Consider the following 15428-nt stretch of genomic DNA (forward strand, 5'->3'; position numbering starts at 1 on the left):
GGAGCAACGTTAGAGAAGAAGCACGCGTCATTAGACTATGAATCACGTGGACCGTCATGCGATCGTAGAAAAATGTCTAGCTGAACGAAATCGGACATTTTCTAAAAATATTCAATCCGGCTATGCAATAGCCACAGCCAAACCGGCAATCTTGATCCAATTAATCATGAGATCCCACTGTTCAGGGGGGCATCTCACTAAATTTCCCATTATCTATCATGGTACCCACAAGTGAGGAACCTGAAATTTTTCTCTAGTCGGAGAACATTTTTACTCATAAATTCATTAGAAAATTCAAGTGTATAGAAATAGGGCAGATCAAAAAAATGGCCAGGGACCCTTCCAAGATGGACTCTTCAAAATACATCGAAAGAATCATCAGAATAAATTTTTGTCCCGGCACATATTCAATTAGAAATTCCAAAGATATGTAAATTCGAGTAGTAATTCATTTTTCAACAGCTCAGATTTTTTTTGGGAAAGTAAATTTTCATAAAATTTACCCGATTCCCATGAAACCAGCCAGCCACCTGAATTCATATGCATCCTGTACAGAAAACGACAGGACAAGGGTCATTATAAAGGTAGAAAGATACAAAATTTTCATGAATGAGTGCCGAAAAAATCATAACAATACATTATCAACGCAAAAGGAAAAATACAGAGAAATATCTTTGGCACGACTTCATCATGGAATCATTCCCTCAGTACGTCATAAATTTCATGTCTGAATAAATTTGAAATTTCCAATTTAATAAAAAAACGGAATGTTTATAATTATAAGAAAAATATAATAATTAAATAGTAATAATTGGTTAAAGTGGTCCAGTAAGTGTTCGGTAAATCATCTCTTATAAAGGGTTCGATAAGATTTTATTTATTATTAATTGGAATGGTTATGATGTATGTATATCAAAAAATCATTATTTTACATATACATTGGTAAAAATTTCGAAAATTTCGAAAAAATTCGAAATTTTTTTGATTATTATATTAATGTGTTCATTAAAAAGAAAAAAAAAGTTATTTATCATTCAATAAAGAAAATTTTTCGAAGTTTCAATGAGCATTTATTTCACACGGGACGTAAATTTCCGCATTTATGCAAATTTTTGTTCGTTTCCTTTTTGTTAATTCTCAGGACGGGGGCGTATACACGTGCTAATACGAGTATAATGACAATATTAAAAAATTAACTTTAAAAATTTAAAATTTTGTTTACGAGATCTATTGCAATTACATTGCAATATAAATGAAAATTTCACATTACCTATTCTTTAAAGAAAAACACTATTTTCAAGCGTTTCCACAAAAGAAAAACGAAACTTCTCACATGCTTTTTTTTTTTTACGAATATACATATATCATGCAATTCTCAATTTCAAAAACAAATTCTAGATAATTACATAATTAGCGTTTCCATAATTCTTCTTCTAATAATAATAATGTCCGCTGGATATTGATGAACTGATCAGATTCCTTCTATATATATTTTTTTACGTGAACGAAGATCAAAGATATATTGTATTATTAATATTTTATACTAGGACACAATTTTCTTATTTATCTCAGTTAGTTTCTTCTTCAATTATCAGTCCACACTCTCGTCGAACTTGGCACAATCCACACTCACATACTCACTTACAAGTCCTAGCATCCGTTCGAAAATAATAACGTCCATTTTAATAGTCATAGGAAAAGAAAGAACGAAATCATATCGATCGTGTGATCCAGCAGCGATTATGTAAATAAGGGGTTGAGGAGGGAGTATAAGAAACAAGATGGCGGTGGGTTTTTTTTGTTTTTTGAGGGATAATAACAGGCATAATTATTATTATTATTATTATTATTTCCATGCAGGTGAAAGTCACGACGAAGCCCCTTCATCCATCGATCTGTATAATGAGAGGGGAGTGTTATAATAGAAGTGTTCTCACACAGCAATACTGGAACACGCGATCCATCTCTATATCTCTTGTATTCTAATATTTCTGTTCGTTATTATTATTAATTAGTATTAAGATGTTTCTTCTTCTTTTTGGTTTTTCTTCTAGCGTTCTTTTTTTTCTTATTCTTTGTTGGTTATTGTTGCTAGTGACGAAACGAAAATAATAATTAGAAAGTAAAAATAAAACGAATATTATCCATTCATTCTTTTCTTTATTTTTACTCGTCTGCGTCTCCTTCTCCGGCGTTGTTATCCCTAGATTCAGATGCTTCTTTATCGTCGGTTGTTGAGCTGCTGGTATCTTTCGCGGCGGCGTCTGTTGCGTTGTTGGTAGCATCTGCATCGGCAGCTTCGATCTGGGCGTCGGCGTCGTCTGCTGCTGCGGCGGTCTCGTCGTCGGCCATCTTGGCTTCCTCGTTCGCGCAGTTCGACTTTCCGTCACCAGATGGCGACGTGGCGTCTTTGTTCTTGGATGATTCCTCGTTATTGGTTTTCGCTTGACATTTTGAATCCGTCAGATCTCCGTTGCATGCGGCCGTCTCCTTCGCGTCTTCTGCCGATTCTGCAATGCAACAAAAAACAACACATATTCATTCGGTTGAATTTATTTTCATATAATTTATTTATAATAATTGATATCAATATACAAGGTAACTTCCATAAGAATTGAGAGTAAAATTAAGCAATATAATTACAGCATAAGTATCTTCCTCAGTCATGGGCGGAGATATGGAGGGGGCAATGCCCCCCTCAGCTTCAAAGGTGGAGTCGACTGATGTAATGTATATGTGTATATATGAATTTACATCAACATCGTTCGTGCCCCCCTCCCCTGGAATTATGGCAATGCCCCCAGACTTCCATGTCTATCTCCGTCTATGTCTTCCTGAGATGATATGCAATGATCCCATCGTTCAATCCACTTTTTAAAGAAAGCAGAGAAGACTTTTTCTGGAAGCTGTCTCAATGAACACTGCAAAGCTCCTCAGAAAATGCTTTTCCATGAAAATAACCCTCAAACAAAATGTTCCTTCATGTAACAATGAATTCCCAAACAATGTTCTTTCATGAAATGAATCTTCAAACAATGCTCTTTCACCGAATGAATCCTCAAACAGAATGTTTCTTCATGCAACAATGAATTCTCAAAAAAATGCTCTTTCATGCAAAATTTAATGCCCATACAATGTGAAGTGTATGTGAGACATACAATTCCAGAGACAGTGAATTCCTAAAAAAATGCTCTTTTATGGAACAATGAATTTACAAACGACGCTCTTTAATGAAATGAATCCTCAAACAAAATGCAAAAATGAATCCTCAAACAAAATGCAAAAATGAATCCTCAAACAAAATGCAAAAATGAATCCTCAAACAAAATGCAACAGTGAATCCTCAAACAAAATGCAACAATGAATCCTCAAACAAAATGCAAAAATGAATCCTCAAACAAAATGCAACAGTGAATCCTCAAACAAAATGCAACAATGAATCCTCAAACAAAATGCAACAATGCTCTTTCATGAAACAATGAATTCCCAAACAATGCTCTTTCATAAAACAATGAATTCCCAAACAATGCTCGTTCAGGAAACAATGGATTCCCAACCCAAACAATCTCTTTCATGCAGAAATTCCCAAACAATGCTCTTTCATGAAGCAATGGATTCCCAACCCAAACAATCACTTTCATGCATAAATTCCCAAACAATGTTATTTCATGAAATGAATCCTCAAACAAAATGTTTCTTCCTGTAACAATGAATTCCCAAAAAAAAAGCTCTTTCATGAAACAACTAATTCTCAAACGATGCTCTTTCATGCAGCAATTAATTCTCAAACAATGCTTTTTCATGAAATGAATCCCTAAACAAAGCTCTTTTGAGCGGTGAATTCTATAACAATGAAATACTTTTCGGAGTCATAAATTTTTCAGCAATATCTAATAATGTTCATTTAAACCAGGGCTGCTCAACCTTTAGGGAGAGTGCGGGCTACTTCAGGGATTTACGAAGCTGTCGCTGGCCACTCAAATGATTTACTACCCTATTGCTAGCCACTTGAGGGATTTGGCAATCTCACTTGCTTGGTTTGATAAACGTTCGCGGGCCACGATCAAATGGCATTTCTCATGACTTCGAATGTTATTTATACATTTTATATTGCATAGAGAAAATTTGAGAACCATTCAGAAATTTTGAGAACCAAAACCAACGTAATTTTAGGAGCCTATTGACGATAAATGGTGGTGAGATTTTAAACATAGGTCCAGTTCGATCACATAGTGAAAGTTACAGTGGAAGGGTCCCCACTGTATAATCACCAGCATATTTAAAAGAAAACCCAAAAGATACCATTAAGAAAACAATTCCGTTCATTTTTACCAAACATTAGAGGACTAAGATGGTCATATTTGGCCCGCGAGCCATAGGTTCAGCACGCATTATTTCTCCTGCAAAGCAATGAATTCCCGACCAATGTGCCTTCATGCAACCATGAATTTCCAATCAATGTGCTTTAACAGCAAAATGAATTCCCAGTCAATACGCTTTAACAGCAAAATGAATTCCCAATCAAATGCTCTTTCATAGATTGAATCCTCAAACAATGCTTTTTCGAGTAATAAATTTTTTAACAGCATCTGATAATGCTCATTTAAACAATGTATTCTCCAACAATGCTTTTGAACAATTATTGCTTCAACAATGCCTTTGAACAATTAAAATGCTCCAACAATCCTTTAAAGTTTTTAAAGCTCCAACAATCCTTTAAAGTTTTTAAAGCTCCAACAATCCTTTTTAAAGCAATTTTAATATATGATTCAACAATCCTCTTTAAAGTAATTAATGCTCCAACAATCCCTTTTAAAGAAATGCTCCAACAATACTGTTCATGGTAATCAATTTTTCAACAATGTCTAATAATATTTTATAAAGCAGTGAATTCTCACACAGTAATGTCTAATAATGCTCTTTCGGAAAATGAACCCTCAAAAAAAAGGATTTTTTTAACTATTTATTCCCCAACAATGTCTCACAATGCTCTTTTACGCACTCGGTTCTCTAGAAATGCCAGTTAAACAACGAATGCTTCACAAAACATAAAAATTTGAATGTAAACTCTTTGAAAGAATGAAAATTTGAATAAGAATCATCGGAACTCTACATAAACCATTACGTTTTATTACGTTATATTGGATCACGTCCGGGTCACCAATATAGCGATATTGCCGATGATGTGGAAAAAAGAGATGAGCGACTCGCGAACGTATTAAACATTTTAATCCATAATGAAATACGACTTCACAAGTGTTAAGGAAAAGAAATATACACGGAGAAAATTGAGAACTAACTATACATGTCGAAAATCCAGAGCGAACTGACTGGGAACGCCTCAGCCTCGCGGCTGTAACATAGAAAAACTACTCGCTCGATTATACAGGCTAAATTGGCTCATCGGCCAAAACATGCTTTTTACAAAAATTATAATAATAATCCCCACAAACTAATCAATAACAATTTCCTTTCTTGCTGTGAATAAACGCTCATGAATGCATTTTATGGTGGTACAAGTAGAATTAGAATATAGTTGGTTATATACAATTACAACCAAAACAACTCCAATTCAGAAAAATGCCAACAGCTTAAATTTGGCGGCAACTGATAATAATGCTGCCTCTCGATATAATGATAATCTCTCTATAACGATATTTTTTCTCAATCCACAGAGTATTGTTATATCGAGGTTTAACTGTATTTAAAAATCGAAAAATATGGGGTGTCTTTGGCAGATTAGCGTGCACCTACCCTCTTAAATTATTTATTGGAGAATATACTGTGAAACTCTCTCTTAACGATAAACCCCGCTGATACGATTGGATAAATACGGCGAAAAAATAATTACGTTTAATTTTTAAAATCTTCAGTAAGAACACCCTCCCGTTTTATACGGTCACCCCTCTTTTACGGAATTTGTTTTGCTCCGTCAGTGTTCGCAAAAGATGGGTTTTCCTGTATCACAAGGAAAAATATGAGCCGTGTATAATTTTATACAATCAAAGGGGTTCCCGAATTGTTTAAATTCGCGGCACCCCCAGAGAACGAGATTAGAATATTACCGTAACTATCTCACAACATCCCCTGTCCGTGGATACATTTTTAAGCTATAACGTATTTTTAAAAATACGTTAAATATTTTCCGATGTAAAATTAAAGACTTGTGAGGATTGAAAAATTGGTCGCTGATAGCAGTAATTTACAAAAAAAGTATTAGATAACTCGCTAATGACTAACCAGCCGATAATAACTAATGACTTACCAGTAAAAAATAAATTTATCATAAACGAAGCAATTTTGGATCGATTCCGCTAAAAAAAGTTCCCCTAATCTTTAAAAATTAACCATCTTTTCGTCTTTATATTCAAGGTAAAAACGAGTCTCGTAACTGGTAAGATAAGTTAATGGACTTTATATATATGATAAATTACAGTTATATGAATCGGAAAAAACGTCACCTATATATATGCTGACCATATTTCATCGACAAAACTGTACATCGCCAACTGTCGCAAAACTGCTAATTTATTGCTTTAATTGCTTAAAAATTGCCAAGTGACGAGGGGAATAGATGTTTCCGCGAATCTACAGTGAATTGCAATGTATTTTATTGTAAAAAAACGTCGAATATACGGCAAATACTAGGTGAAATGTAAATGCAAACGCAAAGGCCACAATAGGTAAATTACACAGGGGCGTTGCCGAAGAAAGATGAACATAAAAAATATGGATGTCAAATTCAGTCGACACTCGGTATAACGACTCCCTCAAAAACGGGCATTATATTGGGAGGGTCGTTATATCGAAATTAAAACATATATGACCGTCGTTCAATGAAAACATTTGGGACTTATCATACCGGTCGTTGTAATTGAATGGTGGTTATAACGTGGGGTCGTTGCAACGAGCGTTGATTGTATGACCAAAATACAGCAGCTCAATGTAAAAGCATATATCACGAAAGAAAAAACTGATAATTAATTCAAGATGAAACCCCTCTTGGCGCACGCTCCCCAGATTCGGCCACCCTTCTTTTACGGCCAAATAATAATTTCCCCTTTTCAAATCCCTGATTAACGGTCACCCCTCTTTTACGGACGAATTACTTTGTCCCAGCAGTGCCTGCAAAAGAGAGGTTTCACTGTAATACTGCACATAAAAAAGATTATGGTTGTCTCTTATCTAAGTATGGATAACTTCTCGATGTATCCCAATGTGTTTATTGTATTTCTTTTTAAACGTGTGAATTGTGTTAGAATTCACGACCCCCGGAAGTAAAGTATTCCATTTATTAACACCTATTAGGGGGAAAAACTCCCTAGGAGACACCACAATCTGGAATTATCCTTTAATGAACGATACCGGTGTCCAGTTGATTGACGGTGCATCAAAAACCCATGGCCCATCCATCCCGTTGAAAATTGTAAACACTTCAATCATATCTCCCCGACACCTGCGTTCCTCCAACAAATATTTATATAGTCATATCGTAATTTAATTTATATTTGTAAATTATGATCACTCGAAATTTTGGTACACATTGACTTGATATAGTTAGGGTGGCCATACGTCCTGTATTTCCCGGGACAGTCCCGGTATTTTCTGTATTTTTGGGCGTCCCGACTTTTCGGCAAAAGTGTCCCGGTTTTTCCTGTATTTTACACGAAGTCTACTTGAATTTTAATTCTTTATTGAAGTCAAAGATCGAAATTATTTTTCAACTCATAAATTATATTGTGATAATTACAACTATAAATGAGAATATTAATCTCCCACATTTGTCTTGGAGAACGTTTTGTTTTTCGTGGAATTCATTTTAATCCACTGCAATTTGCAGTAATGCTTCATTTCCCGCCATTGTGATTTTTCCGTAATTTCAACAATATTTGGCAACTTTGTTCGGATTTGGCGTCATTTTTGGCGATAATTAGTGATGTCCCGTATTTCCCCGTATTTGGAATCCCAATTTCCCGTATTTCTTTCGAGGAAATATGGTCACCTTAGATATAATGCAAGCTTCGTTGATAAAACGGGACATTTTTACAACAACAAAAAAAAGTCAGAAGAAACGCATTCACGGTAATATACACGAATGTTCCGTAAAATACGGATCATATGGTCTCACTGTCTATTTACGAAGAGTGGGCTGAATAAGGGCCGAAGAGTGGGAAGACGCTTTGGACCCTCCGCAACGTAGCAATAGCAAAGAATGTCGTCTGCTGCTTCAGAAATTACGCGAAATATTTACATTTCTTAAACTCGAATTTTTTTAAGAACGATCACCTTTTGCAACTTCGGAGTGAGGAGAGTTCAAGCCGGTCTTTTTTCCATTTGAAAAAGTTTCTCCTCAGAAAGCAGGTAGACAGACCTTCAACATGATATTTACATAACACGAACAATTCCAGCATTTGCCATCCTCATTTCAAAATATGGAAGGAAGATGGCGGCACCAGCAAGAACACGAAACAAGGTAGCTCTGGCAAACATAAATACGTTAGGGTCATGCATATAAACGCGCAACACTCTCCTGCATGTGCCAATTCATGCCAACATCCCGCAGAGGAATGTGTACGAGGTGCATATACGCTTAAGTAGTAGTAGTAATGATCGCCTTGACTGAGCGGAAGGTCCCTTTTGGAGTTGCTCAGGACATAGCTGCGGAATTTTCAGCTAATAAAAACATGTTGACCATCAAATTTTTTAGGCACATTAAAGACTCGTTTACGCGAGTTTAGAGATTAAGTAGTTAATTACATTCTAAGTCGCCCAGTACTCTAAAATCTGCCCCAACATAAGTAATCAAATGAATGATTATTGGATAAGAAGACACGCCCACTGGTGACTACGTCATAGTTCCTACTTTATATAACCAATAAACCGGACTCTATTCTACTATCTAACCACTAAATCACTCGATCACCTACCGACTTCACCCGCTTAAACGGGAGCATTTGAAAGCATGCTGTTATAAAGACTATACTAAAAGCAGGCCAAGATCTTCAATACCCACAAAATTGGCTTCCTATTTCCCTGCTCAGCTCTCTTGGAAAGCTTTTTTGAAAGGATTGCGGATAATCGCCTCGTCAATATCGCTGAACAAAGAAACATTCTTTGAGCTGAACGACAAGGTCTGAGGAAATAATACTCTACGACCACCCGAACGCCTACAAATAGCCAGAACTTACGAAGAAACTGCAGAAATTGCGTCCTCCGAAGTGGCAAAATCTTTTGACAAAATTTGACACGATGGTATGGTAGGGTATATGAGCTTATATGTCTGAACTTTCAATTAAGCATTATTAAATTTGCCAAACAATATCTTGACTCGCGTATTTTTCACGTCCAGATACACAATACCACATCTAATCCTAGAACTATCAGGGTCTGAATTGTTCAAGGCAGTGTCCTTGGCCATCTACTTTATACTTATACATGAGTGATTTTCCAGTGGCACCAAAAGGAACTACCGCTACCAATGCTGACGATAGTGCCATAATTTGTACAGATAAAAAAGGCAAAGAAAGCCTTAGCAAATCTTCAAAATATTGAAGAGTGGTGTCTTCGAAGCTGTGCCAATTGAATGCTAGAAAAACTGTTTTCATGTCGGCAACTGGAAAAATTCAGCTTCCCCCAAGGGCATTTATAAACGTGCAAGGAAAAATATTTTTCCCGCATCTATGCGTTTGTAGTAATTTCAATCGGCTCGGCACAAGCACATACACACAAGTAAGCCCTGGAGGCCCAGTCAGATCCAGCCATCGTATATAAGCATGCATTTAGATTTCTTCTCGTTTCCTCAGATCAACCAGTCACATGCTATCCCAGGCATCCCCTTTTTCTCTCATCACATCCATCCCAGAGAGAGAGAGAGAGATAGAGACCATCTCTGTTTCTCTCTCACCATACCAACCCCACCTTCCGGAGTATAATGGTACCATCCCGGCAAGTCTACGTCACGGAGAGGGTAAGGTGTGACGCTACATTCAGTGGTGAGGAGTAGGTCAACGCCCCACGTTTTAATGTCACGGACAAGGGGTTAACGTACGTGTGGAAGAGGATGGTGGAGGAACGATCTCTGGTCCCGATATTTCCAGACTCGACCTCACTACCTCTCCTCCCATCCGTGTTAGTGCCACCCACTATTCTCTCATAAATTCCACCCTCTACGTCCACATCACAACGAAGAATGGTTAGACCACCCTACTCTCCCCATGTTCAACCACCGCTATACTACAGAACCTTGTCGAGTCGAAATTCGGATCGATACGAACCCCCGGTATCGATCGCGTTGGGCGACGACGACGACGACGAACGAGTATAAGCAAAGCATTGCTTGCTCTCTTTTTCGGGGCTGGTCTGCGTCTGCTCAAGGCTGCCAGACGCCCACGCTCAACACACGCGCACACGCCCTTTCCCCCCTCCACATATGCTCATTCTTATTACAGTATTACCATTACCTGAAGAAACAGAAATGAAAATGAAATCTCTGTTCGTGTAATTTTCTTCTTTTTTTTTTTTTTGTCTCTTCCCGTGTCTCCAGATGTTCTTTGTGTCCCGTGTCTAGTACCCTAAAAACCGTACGCTTTCACTGACACACGGTAATGTGTGTCACTTGTCTCCCTTCTGAGGATTTTCCTGTGGAACTTGACAATTCTGGAAATTTCCATTACCAACGTGGCACAAATTCCACGTGAGTGTTCCCCCCCTCCCCCAAAAAAAAACCTCTCTATTAGCATCACCCGACAGACAGGGGCGGTAGAGCTTACCTGCCACCCGGGTGCAAAGCTTCATTCTTCACCCCTAAAGAAAAAGACTCTTCCGGGAGGCTGACAGAGCTTTAGCCTAAGAGACCCTGGGACACAAGCCTGACTTTTTTTTAGTATGAAGCTGCTCACCTTTGCCTGTTGAGCAAAATATGCATGGCTCGCTTTTAAAACTAGAAGGACCACGCTGATCATTTTGACTGTTTTCGATATTCTCGTTCGATTTCCATGATGAACCTGATTGTTTAGGATTGCTGAAATTCAACAACTTATTAAACATTACACTGCCCAACTATAATCAACTTTGAAAAGAAAAAAAAAAACAACCGAGATATTTTCAGTTATACTTAGAAGGACCACGACCGGTCAATTTGGCTGGTAGCATTATAGACACTTTCATTGCATGTGCAGCAAATATTCCGTCGAATAGCTACATCAATACTCATCTAATACAGGTGTATAATTGAAAACCATCCTTACTGACCGAGTAATGATGAAATATATAAATACTAGTTTTGCCAAAAATGTAGAGATTCGAATCAGTGAATCTTATCTAAAAGCTAGTAGAAATGTGAATACTTGATAACTTCTTTACTTCACCAATACTTAATAAAAGAAACTGAAGCAGAATAATGCTACCGTGGAAGATGTAATAAATGAAAGATCGAAAAGAAATTTCACGTGAAGTTCAACAAGGGCCCCCTTTTATATGAAAAACGTTCAGTTAAGTAACACATAAAAACGTTGCATTCAATGTTTTTAGGGTAAGAAAAGAAAAATGTTTTTTTCTAATAAGTTCAGTGCATTGGAATGTTGATTAGATGACTCGCTCTAGAGCAATTCGTGCGAGTATCACTCATTCATCAGTGCGCGTTTTCTACAACATTCTACTTAGCATCAATAAGTATTTTGTCGATTTGTAGAAAACAAGTATAAAACCGGAATATATCATTTTTGCCGAAATTAGCTAGAAGAAAGCTTTGACAACCGTATTTGTTCAGAAATCAGAATTTCGCTAATAACAACAACAATCACCACGGTATTGGCCGCTGTGGTGGTCGAGTGGTTATAGTGACGGACTCGCGATGCGAGGATCCGGGTTCGAACCCCACAGTGGTGGTCGGCTGAAGTTGGTTTTCAGTGGTTCCCAACTTCAAGGCGCAAATGCGAGCCGATCTCCCCGTTAAAAAGTCTCGCCACAGAGAGCAGCAGTCCTACAACGATAAGTCATTCAATCATAACACTTCACTCATAGTTAGAAAAACTGGTGGCAGATGGCAGCACTACACATAACAAGCAGTACAGAGACACAAAAAAAACTTCACGTCAGGTTTCACTACACGTACACGCACATTCCCGCATGTACCGATTCGTTGGGGGTTCCGCGGGCGGGCGGGGTAGGTAGGGCCTCCAAAAAGTGGCTCGGGGATCCATGATGTTCTTAAGTCAGCCACCTCGTTGGGCAATTTGCCTGTTGTGGCGTTGTATTTGTATTAGGAAAAAGAGAGCGACGTCAGATCTTGCTATGCAATAACCTAACAAGCGGTACATTTTGAATAGGTAAAGAAATCTGTAAGCGGAAAATGCATTCCTATGTGTATTGCAGCATACATATTGAAAAATGAAAAGTTGAGTTTTTGCGAATCCAACTGCAGTTTTTAATGTTCAGACTATCAGTATATTTTAATTAGTTATGCAACTTACGAAATTTTCTGGAATTCGAAATATATATGAAATATATAATCATGTAATTTAATTCAGAAAAAAGCATCCAACTTTATCATGTAACGGAATAATTTAATTCATGTTTCGTTGCTTACCTACAATCATAGGTACATTTAAAGAAACTTTCTCGCTCTGTGGTCTAGGACAGCTGTTCCCAAATACTTTTAATCGGGGAGCCCCAGAAAATCTTGGTGTCTGCCATGCAACCCCATTTATAACAGCAGAAACTGCAGCAACCCAACAGCAGAGAACGTTCTCGGATAATGGGGGGGGGGGGGCATTCTATCCAGTGCTAGTAACTGTGATACGGTATAGAAGTGCAATCTACTAGACTTTGTTTCTTTTTCAAACCGAGCACAACTCAGTTCTATCGCCACGGGCAATTTACTACCTATAGAGTTGGAGTTACGCCGGAAGTGTAAGTGCCTAACAGTCTGAGTGCATATCTAGTGTTGCGTCAGATTTTTCAGTGCAGCCATCTATATTTCAGAAGTGAAGTGAGTGAAGTATAATGATTGAATATTTATACTGTTTGTAGGCCTGTTGACCGCTGAGGCGAGACATTTTAAAAGGGAGATCGGCTCACATTCATGCCTTAAACTTGGGAGCCACAGAAAACCAGAAAACCAACTTCTGCCGACCACCACTGTGGTGACGGTGGGGTTTGAACCCGGGTCTCCTCGCTGCGAGTCCGTCACTATGACCACTCGACCACCACAGCGGCAATCAACTAGACCTAAGAACTATAACGTTGGTAGACTGCAGCACTAATATTGTTATGATTTTGACAAAAATTGTACTTGTGGCGAAAGCTCCTGATGAGAGGGTATTATATGAAACGTTGTTTTTTAGTTCTTTTGCGATTTACTGAACTGCAAAAGAACTAAAATAATTTTTCATACCCTTATCAGGAGCTTTCGCCCCAAGTACAAATTTTGTCAAAATCGTAGCATTACTGCTGCAGTCTACTAACGTTACAGCTGTGCTTATGATATTATTTATATTTATTTTCAACTTGGCATTAAATTATTTTAGAATTCTTCAATAGGGCCGTCAACCCCCAGTAAAAAGTTCGTGGGTCCTTGAGGGGTGAGGTTCAAGGTACCACCATTTGCGTTTGGGAATCGCGGGTCCAAGATTGTTTTATCGTTCTCAATTATGCTAGATAACTAAATGCTCAATGCAGCTCTTATTATGTGACACGAGCCATCATTACTTGCACTTGCCCTACAAAAAATGAGGTACAACGAGACGATTTTTATTAAGAAATTTATTTCAAAAGCATTTCTGGTTCTCCGGACAAGTGAGTAACCGAATCGCTCCTTTGCCTTTATTTGAAGCGCACAATCAAAGCGAAACGTCCATCGGAGCGTGGTAACATGACCGTTCCGGAAAAATTGTAGTGGAACCTCCGCTAACGGACACTTTTCTGATCCCAGATCAGATTCAAGGCTTCAATGTGCTTCACTCCCCGTTAGTGGACACACGATAGCGGGCAGTAAAATCCGGCAAATTCTAATTTTTTTTACAAACTCTAATTTATTGTAGAGTTCATTATATTCAACTGAGATTATATTTAATCCCAAGCTCGTGTTAGTAAATATGATAAATCGTAGATTAATTACTTAATTAACTAAACATAAGCTATTATCCAGGACGGTGAATTTAAATGGTAATGTGTTAGTTTTGTTTCTTGATTGAGACGTGTGAAGAAAGCCGCCAACATTACAAGACTGATGTTATGTAAGATCAGACTCTTCCCTCTCTCTTTCCAACCTTATTTGGGAATTATGCATAATCACCGGTAAAAATTGATAAATGCAAAGAAAATTTTATCAAACTTTCTTTGTCGAGACGATTGGTAATTATGCATAAACACAGGTGTGAACCACAAAAACAACCGAAGCAAAACGTCGTATAAATGTTAAAGTCGTATAAACGAGGCCCCACTGTGCATCGTACCTCCCCATTAGCGAACAAAATTCTTGGTCTCATGGGTGTTTGTTATAGAGAAGTTATGGGTACCAAAATGCACGAACACTTAACCCTTATGACAGAGAACATTCTTATTTCTTATATCACGGTTCTAGGCCCTGTGTATTCCCTCAAGTTTTCTCAACAATTCCGTCGTTAAGGTTATGGCTCAGGAGCGAGATGTCACGTGAATTTTTACTATCAAAAAAAAAATTTTGGTTAAAGCCTTAGCTGTGCACCGCAACACTTGCGACCCTCGACTCCTAAGCCGCCACTCCTAACAGAGAAAATGCAACACCTTGAAGCAATGCATTAAATACCACAAAATCCGAAACAGATGAGATTGATTGATGACCGCTCACACCCAGAGCTGTTGTGCAAGACAACTTCCTCTCTTCACATCCTGGGAGACTGAGTCGTGTCGGAGAGAGCATTTTCTACTTATTCAACAAATGAAACAATTATATACACTCTATGGGAAATAATCCATCAGAAAACATTGAGTACGAGACAATCAGGATCAACATAAGATCTGAAACAGAGACAGAACAGAGTATTTCAAGCGTTCAATGGTTATTCTCACACCTTAGACGCGCCGAGTGGCCGAATGTAAGTAAGGGGACAGTAATAATGCACCTTAGATTCAGTCACCCTGCGTAGCATTGATTTTATTGGTTCCCGTGTGATGGCGAGGCATTGCCGGACCTTGTTGACGCTAATGAGATTCCACAGATATCTCGACCTCATTTCGCTGGAAGAGAAGGCCATTAATTCGACGCCCAATTCCGTCTGCAATTGGGAAGAGGTCCCGCGACGTCCTAATAATCTCAATTGTCGATTATCATTATCAACACGGAGTGGAGAGACATAAATGGACACTGCCATGTATCGTTTGTTGTTCGAGGAAGCTCTAGATCACGGGTACACAACCCCTGGCCCGTCAAAGGATTCCATTTGGTACAG

General features: G+C 38.1%; 1 protein-coding gene across 1 annotated transcript in view; it reads right to left on the minus strand.

Moving 5' to 3' along the window:
- Positions 1-1807: 1807 nt before the first annotated feature.
- The window catches only part of LOC149064952 (uncharacterized), a 59440-nt gene continuing 45819 nt past the window's right edge, over positions 1808-15428 (minus strand). Inside the window, exon 2 of the mRNA XM_089254871.1 lies at positions 1808-2510. Within this exon, the coding sequence (XP_089110997.1) occupies positions 2167-2510 (344 nt within the window). The 3' untranslated portion in view covers positions 1808-2166. The remainder of the gene's footprint in view (positions 2511-15428) is intronic.

Source organism: Pholcus phalangioides, unplaced genomic scaffold (assembly GCF_987345545.1).
Source record: "Pholcus phalangioides strain wild (caught in Gottingen) unplaced genomic scaffold, Ppha-v1.0 ptg000042l_1, whole genome shotgun sequence".
In the NCBI taxonomy this organism is placed as follows: domain Eukaryota; kingdom Metazoa; phylum Arthropoda; class Arachnida; order Araneae; family Pholcidae; genus Pholcus; species Pholcus phalangioides.